The 16,380-nt window shown below is 44.7% G+C and overlaps 1 protein-coding gene across 1 annotated transcript in view; it reads left to right on the plus strand.

Moving 5' to 3' along the window:
* Positions 1 to 15,870, plus strand: part of ect2 (epithelial cell transforming 2) — a 38,873-nt gene extending 23,003 nt beyond the window's left edge. The window contains exons 21-25 of the mRNA XM_008279300.1: positions 1,881 to 2,019; positions 3,934 to 4,088; positions 6,317 to 6,424; positions 8,373 to 8,507; positions 14,588 to 15,870. Of these exons, the coding sequence (XP_008277522.1) occupies positions 1,881 to 2,019; positions 3,934 to 4,088; positions 6,317 to 6,424; positions 8,373 to 8,507; positions 14,588 to 14,677 (627 nt within the window). The 3' untranslated portion in view covers positions 14,678 to 15,870. The remainder of the gene's footprint in view (positions 1 to 1,880; positions 2,020 to 3,933; positions 4,089 to 6,316; positions 6,425 to 8,372; positions 8,508 to 14,587) is intronic.
* The last annotated feature ends 510 nt before the right edge of the window (positions 15,871 to 16,380 follow it).

The following is a 16,380-nucleotide window of genomic DNA, read 5'->3' on the forward strand; positions in this document are numbered from 1 at the left end:
TTCTTATTCATCAAGGACACTGTCGCCCATGTTGGATGATTTACTGATATACGTTTGCAGTAAAAATGAAAGTGTTGGTGTTAAAACTTAAAATAACACAAACTCCAGTAAAACATTAAAATGCCTTTTTCATTTTATGTCCCATTTAAAGAAAGCTTTTTGAAACCCATCCATCGGTGTTGGTGGGTTCTGACTTGATCTGAATGTGTTTGATCAGGAAACAAACAACATCTGTACTGATAATCAGACAAAGGCTGAATTCTGGATCCAATACTTATAGCCAAATAGCCGAAAACCCATCAGCCCCCAGGAGAGTTTTGTTTAGGCGGAATTCAGAATTAGATATTGCACTGGATTTATTCAGCTTTTACTTTGGCCTGATGATAAGGACACGGAGACTCTGTGTTCTCTAAAATGCTCCCAAGTGTCCCTACCGTAATGTCTGGACTATGAGCCGCTACTTTGTCCACACGCTCTGAACGCTGAGGCTTAAACAACGAAGCGGCTTATTTATGGATTTTTATGAATTCACCTGGAGACCAAAGTGACGCTGAGAGCGACGACGACAGAGAGACTGAGGAAGTGATGAAGTGATTCTGAGGCTGTTCAGCTCCTGAAGACACTGAAGAAGACGACTTTAGTGGTTTTAGTGCAGGAGGAAGATGAAGATAGCCATCAGTGACTTTTCCTGGTAGCTGCTGGAGTTTTATTTCCTTAACCAGCCGTGTTACAGGAAGTGTTCAGAAAAAAGCCTCTACGGTACGTATCTGTGGATGTTACCGCTACGCATTTAATTAAAGGTTTAAAAATAAATATCTCTTGTTCCAACGTGGACACCTGCAGCTTAGAGACCAGAGCAGCCCGTATATGTACACACCTGGTTTTCTCTTTAAAGTCAGTGGGTGGAGCTGATATTCAGGTGCCTCAATAGTCTGACCATTACGGTACTCTGTAAAGCCCAGGGTTGTACAGTTTAACTTAGGGCTGGGCGATGCAGAGATTACTTTATTTCAGTTGATATAATCAATAATTATTGAATTTTAAAGTCATTGAAAGCATAAGAATTTTTTTTAAATTTGAATTGTGGCCCCTTCAGGCTCTTTATGGAGGTACAAGGTGTGATTCTACCAAACTGTTGTCTAGTTGTGTAGCTGAAGTGCCCGCTGCCACCACGATGTGTGTTTGGGTAAAAATAGAAAGCAGCCTGGAGCTTCAGGGGTAATGGGTGACTTGCCCAGCATGTCTTTAGAGCCCGCTGTGCAAGTCTCACACTAATTCACGTGTGATTCACTCTGTCACTGCTGACACAGGAAGTGTGTGTGTTAATTAGCAGAGGGTCAGCATAAGAACACGCAGGCAATCATGAAAGCGACGAGGTGAGTGGCTGCGCTGATTCAGAAGCTTCAGCCACACCTCCCAATGAACCTGAACAGCTACACACATTGATTTCTGCCGCTTGCTTCTGTATGTATTTATGTATATAGGATGACTGTTGGAGTGGGTGGCCTCGCTTCTCTCTTCCATCATCATCAACCATTGATTAACTCTTGCATTAATATAATCACAGCTACCCTCTTCACTCACGCTGGAAAAATAATAATGACCTAGGCTATAATGTAGTGTTGTATTTTATCCTCTCCCCATCTACCTCCCTTCCTCCCTCCCTCCTCTATCTTGGCCTCTCAGCTCCTAATTAATGTGACATTAATGAGTTGCATCGTTTACCTCTATGAAGGCATCATTGATTTATTGCCAAGTAACCGATAACAGCTTCACCCACACACTGCGAAGCGCGCCCACACTCGCAGGATGCTGCTTGGAAGTTGACTTTGTTCACACTTACCTCCAAAGTTGCTGTCTCATTTTGTGCATCTCTACAGATTGCGAGGAAGAGACACAAGGTGATCAATACATTTAAGAGCCCGCTGGGACAAACGCGACCGCCGCCCCCGCTGAAGCACATCGCCCTGATGCCACTGTCTCAGATCCGAAGAGTGCTGGACCTGCAGGACACCGAGGGTAACGTTACAGCTTGCCAGACTAGGGAGGATGTTTTATTATCTTCTCTCACTCTGCACTCCATCCTACGAAGCCAGAAAGTGATTAAACACCCTTTGTGTCCCTGTGATACAGCAAAATGTTAGAAACTGTCACGCAATCAACCACAATTAATCGCAGCTTCTCAGTGTGTCCATTCAGGGATGGTCCACGTTCTGAGCATCGAAAACTAATCAACACCCAAATTATGCTTTTGTTTTTTGTTTTTTAAGACCCCATAGCCGACATGAAAGTCACTGCAGGTGTAACGACACTTTGGTAGTTTTGTTGTTCACCAAATGGTTGGTTTACCAACTTCCAACTGAATGAAAGCTCTGCTTTGCAGTTTCTCCAAGTCTGCCTTCAAACACCAGTCAAGAGCCCGTGTGAGCAATTAAACAGACTCTGCTTGCTGTTATTCCTGCTTCTCATTCATGTGTGTTCAGCAGAATGTTGCTTTTTGGTTTCCGTCCGTCCACAGCACTTCTACAACCACAAAGCTAAAAAGCCCATTAACTTTAGAAAATACATATTTGATTAGTCCGACTCAGACAGTCGAAGCCTCATTAGATCAACACGACACGTTGCAGCGACAAGCTGTTAACATGCTATTCACACAGTGCTTTTCCCCTTTATTTAGACATTTTTTAAGGGTGCTGTATAGAGTTCATGGAAAATGAGCCGTAAATCTAGTGCCCTATACAGTAAACACAACTTTTTAAAAAGTGCACGAGTGTTCATCGTCATGTTAGGATGTTACTAATGATGACGGCAGCTCAGTGATTTTTACCTGAACGAACAACAACAACGCTGCTCTTACAGGGCTTGACAGCAATCTGTTCCCCCCCTTTAGCAGCTATTAGTCCTGCTTTTAATTTTATTAATTACAAACACACTGTGTCTCTGGTGTGCAATCTCCTGCTTTGATTAAAAACTAGTGCTGCTATCAAAATACAGCAGCATAAATATGAAAGTGAGAGGAGCAAACAAAAGAGAGATGATGGATTTACCTACCAGAAAGAAGAATATTAGTGAAGCCAAGCAGTACTGACAGAGCAGCAGGACCTTCAGTAGGCCCTGAGAGGATCGAGTGCAACAAGACACTGAATGGCTGACAGACAGAGGTCGTGTGTTGACAAGGCTACGGACCTTCCTCTGGCCTTTCTCATCAGGAGAGGTTCTAACTGTAGACACAGTTAGGTAGGTAGGGACTTACCTTCAAGATCTGGTCTCATTTGCAGTGCAGCAGACAAAGCTTGGAAATAAATGGCAAATGTAATATCTATAGTATTCATTGTAGAGATGAAACCTTTTAAAAGTGTTTGTCTGTAGTTCTAACAGTTGAGACGCTGACATGCTGTCAGTCTGAAAACAAAGTGACCTGTTCAATCAAAAGACTCGCTCAAAAAACAGCAAGCAGGCAACATCTGGGTGGTAGAATTGTACCAAGGAACAATGTTTTTCTGTCATTTGTCAACGCTGAGTTCATCATGCATGTGTTAGGATGGTGACTGGACCAATACCCACGGTGTGTCTGCTGCCCTGTGGCATGCTGTAGCTGATAGACAACACCGTCTGTGTGGAGCTCTACTCTGGACTACGCAAACATAAACCTACTGTTGTGACAGTAGCTGTCTGGATCACGTTGCTGAACACACGTACCTTAAACCCCTGATGCCTTCATCATAGCCATCACTTTTTTCAGCTTTTCTCTTTCCAACTGCTCCTTCCCTTTCAAGATCCTCCCTGATGATCCTTTTCTATCTCGTTCTCTTCATCTCAATCCCTTCACTGGCTGATTTCCCTCCCTTATGTTTGCCACTCTTAATTATCTTCACTCTCGCTCTCTAATCACTGTCTGTCCTTCTCTCACTCTTTTTGGCTTCCTTCCTTCAGAGTGTGTGAATGCCTTCGCCTTGGTGGTTCGCCCTCCGACTGAACAGGAGAACTTGTTGTTCAGCTTCCAGCTGACTGGAGAGGAAACGGTTAAAAGCGCCTGGCTGCGAACACTTTGCCGCCATGTCGCCAACACCATCTGCAGGGCTGACGCGGTGAGAAGCCACACACTCACACACACAAAGGGAAGATAATGGCTAGTTTGACACATGGGCTGGCGGGGGGGAAGCTGTGAGAGCTCTGTCATCCTCAACAACTTTCTCACAGGAAGGTCAAACTTTTTTTTCCCCCTTGCAAAAACAAATTGATCCAGTCTTGGTTTCATCACCGTCATCAGGCTCAAGAAGAGCACACAATACTACTGGTGGTAAAACAGGAAGTCACACAATACTACTGGTGGTAAAACAGGAAGTCACACTATACTACTGGTGGTAAAACAGGAAGTCAGATGCTCTCGTGCATCATAGCTGATGTAGAGCTGACGTCACTTATAAGGAGTAAAGAGGTGACCAAGCAAACAAAGACAATAATAATGAAGCCTAACGAAAACAACTCAGCAATATGAAAGGTAGTTAGTTTGCCTAAATAGACAACATTCTAAAAAATAATCTGCAAACAGGAAGCCTAGACAGACTGAGGAGGCCTGAAGAAAATGATTTGTAGAGCAAGGAAAGAACAAAACTTCCTGTTTCTGCACAGCCAGTCCAGAAGGTTCTGGGATACCGCTGTGTGTTTGTTGATGTGGATCAGGAGAAGACTTCATATCAGTAGAGTCTCATGTGACCTCCTGGCCAGTCTGAAAACAGGAAGGTTGCAGTTTGTATAATCATAACAGAACCCACAGAACTCTGGAGTAACGTTTTATGGATGAAACTAAAATGTGCCTCTTTGATAAAGATGTATCCAGGAATGTGTGAATGACAGAAGCAGCTCCTCATGACACCTCACCTGTCACCTGAACTGCCACACTGCAAGCTGATAATGATGTCACTGCTGACGGAGCCAATAGGAATGCAGAGGTGTACCAGAGTTTAACCTCATTGGACAGCATGTCACCATTCAGCAGGAATAAACTGTTTTACAGCAACCAGATGAGCCACCGCTCCAGTTAAAGGCAAAGAGACCCCACAAACTAGAGCGAAAGCTGCTCAGACTTTAGGCCTTGCAGAGTATCACAGGGGAAGTGCTTGGCCCAGGACCTCATGCAGTCATCGACTGCAAAGGATTTTCCACAAAATAATAATTTGTGGTTGACTTTATGTGTTACGGTCCAAACATCGTTCAGCTGCTTTTATATTTATGTAAATCCGCTGGCGTTCTAACTGACACTTGGCACTTTGGTGTCACTTCCAATATTTTATTTTGTACTGAATCTGCTGAGGCGCTGAGTCTGAACAACAAAAGATGTGTAACTTTGAAAACAACGTTCGTCTGTCCACGCAGACCTACTGTCTACTGTTTATGCTGCTGGTTCAGCTTGGTTTCATTCAGTCTGAGCTGTGAATCAGCGGTAGCGTGGATGTAGACATGCTGCTGGACTCTGTAAGCTGCTACTACATGAAAACCAAACCTGAGCACAAACTCTTTGTTTTTAAGTAGCATCATTACAAATGTGTTCCTCAGTTCTGTATTTATATGTCAGAACGTGGGCTCTGTCCATGTGAAATAAATCAGTGAATATTTAGTTTGGCAAAAGGCAAATAGTGAAAAACATACAGTTCTAATAAATACAGTAAACAGGCACTCATGAAGTAATTCTGTGTAATATGTATGGACTGAAGTTATAGTTTGGAGAGGCAGCAGACGAGTGAGTGTTCATGGTAGTAAAGAGCATGTCACCAGCACCACAGTGACTCACTGATGGTTCATAATAGTGTTTGTGCCACCACAGTAGTACAGGCCACACGAGCAGGACCAGTTGTACTCATGGTCCTCTCACTTCTCCTGTGAGGCAGATTAACAACTTTGTCATTTAATGGTTTGAGGAAATTATTGAAAACTAACTTGTCATAGTCTGATTCAGCGCAATGATTATTAAGCTTTGCTGCAAGACCTGGAGGTGGGAAGGTGTCATTTATGGAGGCCAGCAGCAGGGGGCGATGTTGGCCTCTGGTTAGCCTGCCACCTCACAGCTGCATTCCTAATGCTTTTTCACTGGGTCAGCGCTGCAATGTGAATACCAACGAGACAGAGCGCTGCTTGTTAAGAAGCCCACTGCAGGGCGAGGGGAGAGGAATAAAGCCTGAGTGTGACTCCACAACACTTCCCATCCTGCAACTGTTCTGGCAGAATGATGTGTCCATCTGTGCTTATCACATGAAATGTACTCTTCAATGCATGACTTCTAAATGGTGTTTGATGTGTTTGTTTGTCTTCTGACCAGGAGGACCTTATTCAGTGTACAGACCCAGACTCACTGCAGGTCAGCACCAAGGATATGGACAGCACGCTGAGCAAGGCCTCCAGGGCCATCAAGAAGACCTCCAAAAAGGTAAACACAAAACAGCTGGCTTCTCGTGACTGATTATCCCAAGTACAGGGGCCATGATAGCATGTGTACGTACACCTACGAGCCAAGCATTGGTTGAAGTAAAGCTGCCCTTACATTTTACAGAAGCCCCTGAGCTGAGTCAGATGTTGTCAGATCACTGCTGTAAACCCTGACAGAGCCAGGCCTGCCTCCGAAATACCAACATACAGAACTGACTGTGATGGAAATAGAGAGAGCTGATGGAAAGGGAGAGCAGTGTGATGCAGAACAGTGGGATTTGTTTCCTTCTCTGTTGGCAAATCTACTTTTAAACCAGATTTTCCTCTAACCGCCTCTGCTGGCGTCCAGCATGTTGTGAGTGTCTGCAGCCACGCCACAGAGGTGTCTCCACAACCTAATGCAGTGTTTAGAAGGCACAAACAATGCATCGACAAGAAACGGAACGAACCACACCGACATGAGAAGCTTAGAAAGAACTCAGGTTCATGAATGAATGTCCTTTATTGGCTGTACACGTGCGTTACATTAAAACTGTAGCTCCTAAATGCACAAATTATCTTCTGTACATAGACACACGAATGAAGTCACACTCCGACATCAAGTGCAAAGTATTCCCTATGATGTAGCCGTGCAGACAGAAAACAGTGGGCTGGGAATCTTTTGAACCAGCAGATGAAGGTGTGTGTGGAAAATATATCCGACTTTAGAGCTGCTTAAAGAAACGCTTCCTAGTGAGAGCAGTGAAGGTTAAAAACTGAAGAAAGGAGCAGAGTTTCTCACTAATGTGTCTGTTTCTCTGTTAGAAAGTCGTCTGCTCTGCCTGGTTTAGAATATGATGACTGAAACATCTGCAGAGGCCGGTGGCTAGTCGCTGCTATTTAACTAATAAAGGCACATCATGATGGCACGACTGCTAACAACATGTTTGGCCTAATATACAGACCTTTGCCACATGCTGATTACGTTCAGTAGCTGTCAAAAAGGCTAGCAGCTTTGTGGAAATAAAGATAGCACTAGATACACTAGATGAGCCGTGCCTCATCCAGGCTAGACGGGTGTTATTTTAGGTTTGATATGACAGTGATTATCAGACCTGAGCTCACTCAGGGAAGAATAATTAGTTCAGCCCACACAATTAAAATAATCTGACTAAAATCAGTTATTTGAGCTCATGAAGGTGCCGGCACACACAGTCAGCTCATTGGCTCAACACCTTAACCACCTCACCTGTTAATGATGCCTGACAGGTAAATCTGCCTTCATGCAGGTGTTTCAGTACAGAATCATGCCAGTTTGGCAGCAATGTGAGGACAGAACCAAACTAGAACCAGGCTTTCAGTGTTTGAGTCAGCACCAGAGAGCTGTCCAGTTTATTTTAAGTACAGAAGGTCTCTTCTAAGTCAGATCATACAGAGAATAAACCGTTCATTATGAATTTTAATCTGCATGTTGTGATCAACCTTTGGTCATGTAGGTTAACAATACAATGAAAGGACAGGAGATGATTCACCGAGCTGAAGACAATCTAATGCTGGAACCAAACCGTGAATAGAAAGCCTCCTCATAATCCATCCATCCATCATCTATACACCGCTCAATCCTCACTAGAGTCACAGGGGGGCTGGAGTCCATCCCAGCCGACCCTCCTCATAATGATATCCTTAAACCATAAGGACTTGTGGCATCCTTCTTGTCGTGTTTTTGTAATTATCGTTAAGAAGGCAGGAATGAAATATAAGCAACAGGAAGCAGGCTGCACTCTGGTCCTGGAGGCTTCTACATGTGTTTTCCAGACCATGTAACGCCTGCTACAGATGGTTCTCTGGCAACACAAGTGCAAGTGATGTGTTGTATGACTGTGTTTGGACAAAGTAAACCAACAACAGGTTCTATAGGATCCTCAGCAGAAACGTATTAGTCGCTAACATGTTCTCTGTGTGTGTGCCAGGTGACCAGAGTGTTTTCTTTCACCAAGACGCCAAAGCGTGTGATCCAGAGAGCCTTCCTGGCCAACAGCACTCCCGATGAGAAAAGCCAGAGGCTGAGTATTGAGAACCGCGTCGGCAGCAGTTCTACGCTCGCTGTGAGTCTGAAGGAATCGTTGGTCTTTTACTGGCAAGAGTTTTGTTCATGATGTGGTCACACTGGTTAAACTAGTCTTATTATTAAACATCTATAAGATCCACAAATGTAGCAGCAGGTGTTGTTGCCATTCAGAAGGACACGATCCACCATGATCCAGGTTTCTGTGACTAACCACCTCTCTGTTTTGTTTACTACATGAAGTCTACCTCAGGGATCAGGATGGGTTTCCTACATTTACTAAACGTCTGCTCGGTGTCCTTTACATTAACACAGTCTGTAGATGTTCTGGCTCAGTGTCTGCACCAGGAAAGGCCAACTCCTGCTTTCCCCGTGTTGAGGGTCTGTGTGACATAAATCATAAATCAGACTTTATTTCTACCGACTGAAAACCAAACAAGTGCTTGTAGTGAGGAGAGGCTAACCACGCTTTTATGAATCGTCTTAAGGAGAGCTGTGATGTCTGCAGGACTTTGGAGGTGCTTTAAGTTGTACATGCTTTCCACAAAGTTCTAAGTTCTCCAGAAGTCCTGTGCTGTGTCCAAACACTGCTCTGAGGAATAATTACAGGCCAGTCTGCAGCTATCTGCTGTGTACAGTTACTGCCAGCCTTTGAAGGCATTCACAGCTCCGTTTCATGTTCAGTATGAAGGACAATGTGACCGTCTGAGGTCCATCACACCCCTATTGTAGCATGAATAGAACATCGGCACCAGTCGGCACCAGTCGGCCTACATGGATGCAGAAACCAGGAGTTGGCCTTGAGAGCTAAGAGCTCCTCTGTCTCTCTGTCCATTTATCTGGTCCTTATTGCCTTTCTGTTCCCTCCATCTCTTCCTCCTTTTGCTGAAAACCAGACAATTGATCTCTCTCCATCAATCCACGATGGAGCAGCTTTCAGTCCGTTTCACTTGCTTTCATCTAACTTGATTAAAAAGCAGGAAAGGCTTTTGCTCTTCTGTGTGCTCAGACCTGGTGCTCTGTTGTTCACCTGGTTTCCTGTTTTCCTTCACTTTTTGTCTCATGGGCAGTGTTTTCATGGTTAATGTCGTAATCATGTCATTAAACAAGTGGGTGTGAAGTAGAGGACGGCTTGGAAATGTTGGGAGATGAAGAAAAAACTAATTCTCTAGTTATTCACACGTTTGATGAGTCACTCAGATAACGTCTTACCGTCTTTCCATTGACACAAGGATGTGAATGCAGCTGTATTGCAAAATAGTTACAGGATGAATATTAAAAGACGTGTATTTTGTAGGCTTTTGGTCGTACTAATGCATACAGTGAGGGAATTACGACCACAGATGCCGTAATTATAAGATGTATAAAGCCTTCTATAAAACCTATTCATGGAAAAAACAACCTACATGCACAAGACTGGTTTGTCCCTTAAATGCATTTTATATTCTGAGTCCACGGCGGAGTTTAAACACATCCATCCACTCCATCACCTGTTTGCATACAAATAGTTTTATTCAACCATGGCTGTGGCTGTTCACACCTATGATTCATCCGTTCTGCTTCTAGATTTAAACTGGCATTGATTTAGTTTTATTCTTTGTCGATTGTCAGACATCAGTTCTTGGTTTGGTTCAAATGCTTATTCTAAACAAAAAGAACCCAAACAAATGAAACTGCACTCCTCACTGTGGATTAAAGATAAATATACACATAAACAGTAAATGGTTTTCAGAAGTGTGTAGTTGATTGGTGCATATTGTATAGAAAGCTGTGCAACGACTGATATCTGCAAACGGTTTCAACAATTACACGTTTGTCTATATGTGAAAAACAGCTTTCTACCAAGACAAAGGCAAGAATGACTCTGAGCTCAAGCTGAGATTAAATCAATTTATAATTTACAAAGACGCTCCATCAGTATGTATTTTATAGGCTTTGGATGATTCCTAGTCAACCATAAAAGCAGAGTGGGTTGTGTTGTTTTGCCACGTCCTTTAATACAAACAGAGCATGTTCATAAAAGACCTTTAGAGGGACGGACGCTCGCCTCTGTTTTTGTCCCTTTTGCCTAATTTGCAAAACAATGGTCGCTTGATCTCAGGCAGAGGTAGAGACGTGAGCAGGCTTCTCGTCTCCAGCTCAAAACAAATGCTTTCTGCTGCTGAGTCTGTCGGCTGCAGATAGGAAGCTAACTCAGGTAAAGTGTTGAAACCTGCTGTTTTAGAACAAGGACCCAACAGCTGCAAAAGGGACTTGAACAGGCTCTTGGTGGTCAGGAACATTATGTCGTGCTGAAAGACCAAGGTCAGCATCCTCATCAATCACCAGCTGATGGACAGTTTTTCTGAGGCCTGATCTGTAAACACCGATATTCAGCAGCTTCTAAAGACGAGCTCCAGCCTGGACAGAACCCACTGGTTCAGATCGTTTGTACCAACTTGTACAGGCAGAATAAAAGGAATCGGAGGTATAAAAACAATGAATGCAGTCTGGACTGTGCCTGTTCAGTCACTGTTAGAGTGACGGTCCAGTCATGTGCTGGTTGATAAAGACACTGATTACAAACGAACCAACAATGAACAGTCCAGGCGCCTGTTTGCTTGTGTGTTTACCTACAGTATTGGTCTGCTCTACCCTCTGATGAGTTCCTGTGTCCTTGCATCGTATCCAGAATGTCTGTCTAGTCTGTCTCATGATGTTCTCCATGTGTCTCCCTCTGTTATGTGCTCCAGATGTCTCGCTCTACCTCCACGTTCAGTCTGAGTGATTCTGCCAAGAGCAGTGCCGTGGTGCAGCGCTCTAACTCTCTGGACCACCCTCCTGTCAGAGCCAGGGTTCCCGTCAGTATGCGTCCCCCCTACAGCCCAGTCCAGAACCCTGTCCCTTACCAAGGCCCCAGCGCTGCCCCTGACTACAGTCCATCAGTGACCCAGCCAGCACAACCTCAGCCGGGCCTCCCCGGTCCCCCACAGTCCACCTCTGTAGCCCATCCTACTCCCATCTCAGCTGTGCGAAGCTCCGCTCAGCTCGCCGCTAAGAGTTCCCAGCCCAAACCCAGCCAGCAAATGTCCAGACTCGTCTCCTCTGTAGGATTCCAGCCAAAGTCCTCAGCTCCTCACCCCGTTAATGCCAAAGGCTGGATCTTTTCTGAGTCATGCAGGGATTCCCAAGTTCCTTCGGATCCACGCAAATCCGTCCTGAGCAGTCCTCGCAGAGAGACTCTGCTCTAGGCCGGCGCTGGCTCGGTCCTGGACTCTGATGTGAGCAATCAACTGCTGTCTAGTCTCAACTAGGGGTGCACCAACACCATTTTAATGCCAAATGATTCTGTGTGACTTGCTGTGTGATCTGCTTTTTAACCACTGGTGCATTTCTAGTCCCAAATCAACTCCTTAGAAGCTCAGACCCTGCAGCAGTGGTAGATCCACATCAGGACCGCAGCTGAATCTGGTCTGGACGATACCAGGAGAGCAGAAACATTCAAGTAGCGTCGGGGTAACAGTTCTGTCCTCTGAGGATGGGCATCAGTGTGAAGGGCAGAGGTTTTAAGGGTTGATTTGGAACAGCTGCTCCTAAACATGACTTGGCTTACTAACTGGTGATGGTGGTGGTGGTGGTGGTGGTGGTGGTGGTGGTGGCTGGAATCCTCACCAGGTGACTGCTATAATGGGGAACTATACCAAATGTGTGTAACAGAGCTGAGTTTAGACAAACGAGTTGTGTGTGTCCGTGTAGAAGCTGCTTTCTTTCAGGACATAAGCGGTTCTTTTACAGGCGTGTCATACACACCTGCCAGGTGTTTACTACGTTACTGCTGAGTCCAGGCAGATCCATGAACGTTCTAAATGTTAGAGAGAGTTGGATCGTTAGCCATTGATATTAACAGCTATTAAGCTCATGAAGCTGGCCGTTATGGATCTTTGCTTTGTTCCCAGCAGCTCCTTTCTGAAAGAACATGAATGACTAATGTAAGCGCCGGCCGGAGAAAATATCAAGAATAAAATCCAAATGTCAAGGCATGCCTTTAATTTTGGATGCAGTGGTCTTTGTGTGTTTTAGCTCGTCCACACAAAAGCAGCTCACTAAAATTAAAATGTCAATGTATTCATGAAAGCCGGCCTGACTTCTCAGCAGAGCTTTAATGTGCGGCGGCAGGTCACCTGTTATCTGTCCTACATTTTAACCACCTGTGATGCTGAAGCCACTGGGCACATCACGTCCCATATTCACCGCAGCCATTAACCAGTTCCCAGCTGGATGGACACCGCTCTGCCCGCGTGGAAGTGTTCATGCATGAGGTCTGAAAGGACAGAATGACAGCGTTTCTTACTCACAGTGAACCATATACGGACTCAGTCACTTTAGGACTGGTTCCTCACGCAGTAGTCCTGATTGTACTTGAGCTGAGGAGCTCCAAGTCCAGCTCAGCTGATAAACACCACGGCTGTGTTCGTTTGGATGAGGTGGACCCGGGTCCAGACCAGGCTGGTCTTGCTTAGCCGGCCCATTCTGTAGTCATCATGACTTGTTTCTATGTCTTCAAACCAATCACAGTAGTCTTGGGTGGAGTTAAGCGAAGGATGCAGCTTCCTTCCTTCAAAGCAGTGACAGGTGGAAGTGTTTGTTAAAAAGCTGGCAGGGCTGCCTTCCTCCGTTTAAATCCTTGGTCAAACTTAACATCTCCTTGGGATAGATTGCTCTGAGGTTGTTGCTCAGTAGCGTTCCAATGTGATGTTAGCATAATGCTAAGTAGCGCTCCAGTGTGATGTTAGCATAATGCTAAGTAGCGCTCCGGTGTGACGTTAGCAGTATGAACTCATCTGATTGGTCGTGACGTGCAGGTGATGTCAGAAGCGTCCTCTGGTGTCGAACACTAATGTGACGTGAACGTCTGCCTGCAGCAGAAATCCTCTGAGCTAATCAGAAAGCGCCTTAACTGCAGCCTGCTAGCAAACACGACAGTTAGGAAAAGCCCGTTTTACTCCTATCCGGCCGTATCAAGATGATTCAGCTGTCGCCTTCTTCACTTTGCAGCTGGTGTGTTTATGAGGAGAACAGGCAGACGAAGCTGAACTTTCCCTCTCAGCGTGAATGTGTCGGAGTTTTACCAACACTCACAGTGGAAGCTGACTTCTTTACACTTCAGCTGGTTTGTGTTTGCTCCTGTTTTAGTCTGACATTGGGTTCTTTTTATTTATTTGAGCTAGAGTGCGTCGTCTCCACTGCGGTTTACAGTCTCTGTTTGTGGTTTTAGTGAGTCCAGGTCTCTGTACTCCCCCACTCTGATTGCAGCTGACAGGCATCCCGTAGACTTTACAGTCCAAGCTTCAGAGCGTCAGCAGAAAGCTACTGGATTCTCTTTTTGGTTGTTCCAGGTTCGTTGCTTTGGTGAGTTTAGCGGTGATCCAGCTAGATTATCGACACCACTTCACTGGGAGGTGAAAGCAGAAGAGCCACCGTCAGAGAAAATCAAATTACCGTTCCAATGGGGGGAAATTAAATGTCCAACTGGTTCAAAGTTTGTAAGATATGAGCGCAAAGGAACGTGTCCAGTCAGGTGCTTTTCCAGTTGCAGAAAACTCAGAACCAACACAAAAACTTTTTTTTTTTTTTGGTTAAAATAAAATAGAGTTAATGAATTAATAGCCATGGCCAAAAAATAAAAAAATCACTTTGAATAACGTTTGGATACATTTTGGATTCATCTCCGTAGATGTAAAACATACTTTAATAAAGACTTTTTGTTGCTTTTTGACAGTTCAGTGCCATTTAGTTTGATTATAAACGTAACATAAACGTATATGAAGCGAATCACGTCCCAGTGAAATAACACAAACGCGTATGAAACGCAAAGTGAAAGCTTAAAGCTCATGTGCCGGCTGAGGGAAGAGGGGCCGAGACAGAAAATGGCATAAAAACGTACGTTTGTCGTATTTGGTCTCCATTGAAGCCACACAGACCCAACAGAGTTTCCGTTTCTCTCATGGACTGCAGAGAAAACATCAACCAGCTCAGTGTTTCCAGGATCATCCTTTCAGAGCACAGCTGGCTGTTATCATCTTCACTTTCTTCTTCAGCTCTTCTTCACACAGATTATTCATCCCTCTCTTCTGTTTCCAGGCACGCCATTCGCCTTCCATGGTCAATCTGCCTTCCATGTTTGAGAGGAGGTACCACACGTTCAGTCATTCCAGCAGCCACCTCATCTGAAGCCCGCTGCCTGTGAGCACCAGCAGGGGGCGCCCTTGTCTCCTGTGCCTCTGCTGCCCCTAACAGTAAGACTTGACCAACAGGTCTGTGTGTATAAAGTCAAAGCTGCCTGTAAAGTACGGCAGACCTGCATCTGTCAGTACCGGAGCCCTGCACGGACTTCCAGATCCAGATAAAACGGCATTTAGCTGCATTTGGAAGGATGCATTGACAGTAGGGTCGTGTGGCGCTATCGGACCTGTCCAGCTACTGTTGGAGCTCATCAGGTGGAAACTGGACCAGCCGCTGGTCATCCTGAAACCTTCCAGGATGTATTTGGCTGGAGCTGATGTGCTGCTGAGAACCTGCGAGGAACAGATTCTCCAACTGACGGGTGGTTCAGTGCATCTTTCCAAACATGCTTGAATTGAGACTGGTACCAAACTGGACGATACTGGACCGTGCTGAGGCTGCAGGTGATTCTAGTAAGGTTTAGCCGTACCTAAAAAAAAATAAATAAATGAAGGATGCTGTGTTTGTGCGAAGCTGCTCATTGGTCACCTCGGCAGCTGGTTCTCTTTAATGTCCGTTCCAGTTTGTGTTCTGATCCGTTAACATGTAATCTGTCCCCACATGGATGCTGGTTCTGTTTCCCTGCGCTTTGCTAGAGTAAATTAATGTTTAAATTCAAGGTTGAAGGTTTTTCTCTTTAACAAATGAACCTGGTTGAGCTTTCTGTCTGATGACCTCGTTAGCGGTGACGTTAGCGGTGACGTTAGCGGTGACGTTAGCGCCCTCTGCTCTCACCCAGAAGCCTTTACTGACAGCGGATGTGTTTTATTGTAGACTTCATGTGATATAATTATAGGACTTCTAATTAACCAGCCCTCTTCATGTAACCTTATGGTAGTCTTCAGCTTTTATAAAGCTTATATTTTAACACTTAAGAGATTCTGTTGTGAAGATTAAAAGCAGTTGTGCTCCTCTTGCTGTCTGTTTTAAATGCTTTTACTTTGATCTGTGTGTGTTGAAGGGATGCTGCATCACTGTACATATTTATTCTTGATCAATACATTAATACCTGTTTTGTTTTTTTCTCTGTTGCTATTTAAGTTTGTTCCACTTTTATATGTCGTTCCGTTGATGTTCTTTTCACTGAGCTTCTTTGTCTGTAGTCGTTGTATCTCTATATATTAAATGCACTTAAACATCCACCTGGATATCTGCCGTGTGTTTTACTCAGGTGTGCGTCTTTTAAAATACAATAACTTCATTCACTTATGGGAGGCGCTGATGAAATATTTAGTCATTTGTGTGAAAGTTCTTTTCTTTCCTCTTTAGCTCCTCACATCAGGTTCAGACGCTGGTTCCAGCATGTCGGCTCAGTCCAAACAAAAGTACAGAAAAAGTTCCTCCAGTCATGATGAGGTGTTGATTCCAGTCTTCATGAACCTGGTCCTAATGAAGTCACAGCAGCGCTCATGTTCAGTCTTAGAAATAATCAATAATGAGCCCATGAAGCTGCTTGGTGGGGCCGGGAGGCTGGATTTTGCAAATATTGTTGGAGCTTCACTTGAGTTCGAGGCCCGTCTGATTTGCATAACGCTTTGAAGGGAGCTCATGAATGTTCCTCAGCACTCGTCTGTACTTCTTACTCATTTGATGTAGGAGTTGGTTAAGAAGTTTCTGGCTCCCTCTAGACAAAAAGTGCGTCTCCCCTGTTT

The sequence above is a fragment of the Stegastes partitus genome, unplaced genomic scaffold, assembly GCF_000690725.1.
Source record: "Stegastes partitus isolate 25-593 unplaced genomic scaffold, Stegastes_partitus-1.0.2 Scaffold153, whole genome shotgun sequence".
In the NCBI taxonomy this organism is placed as follows: domain Eukaryota; kingdom Metazoa; phylum Chordata; class Actinopteri; family Pomacentridae; genus Stegastes; species Stegastes partitus.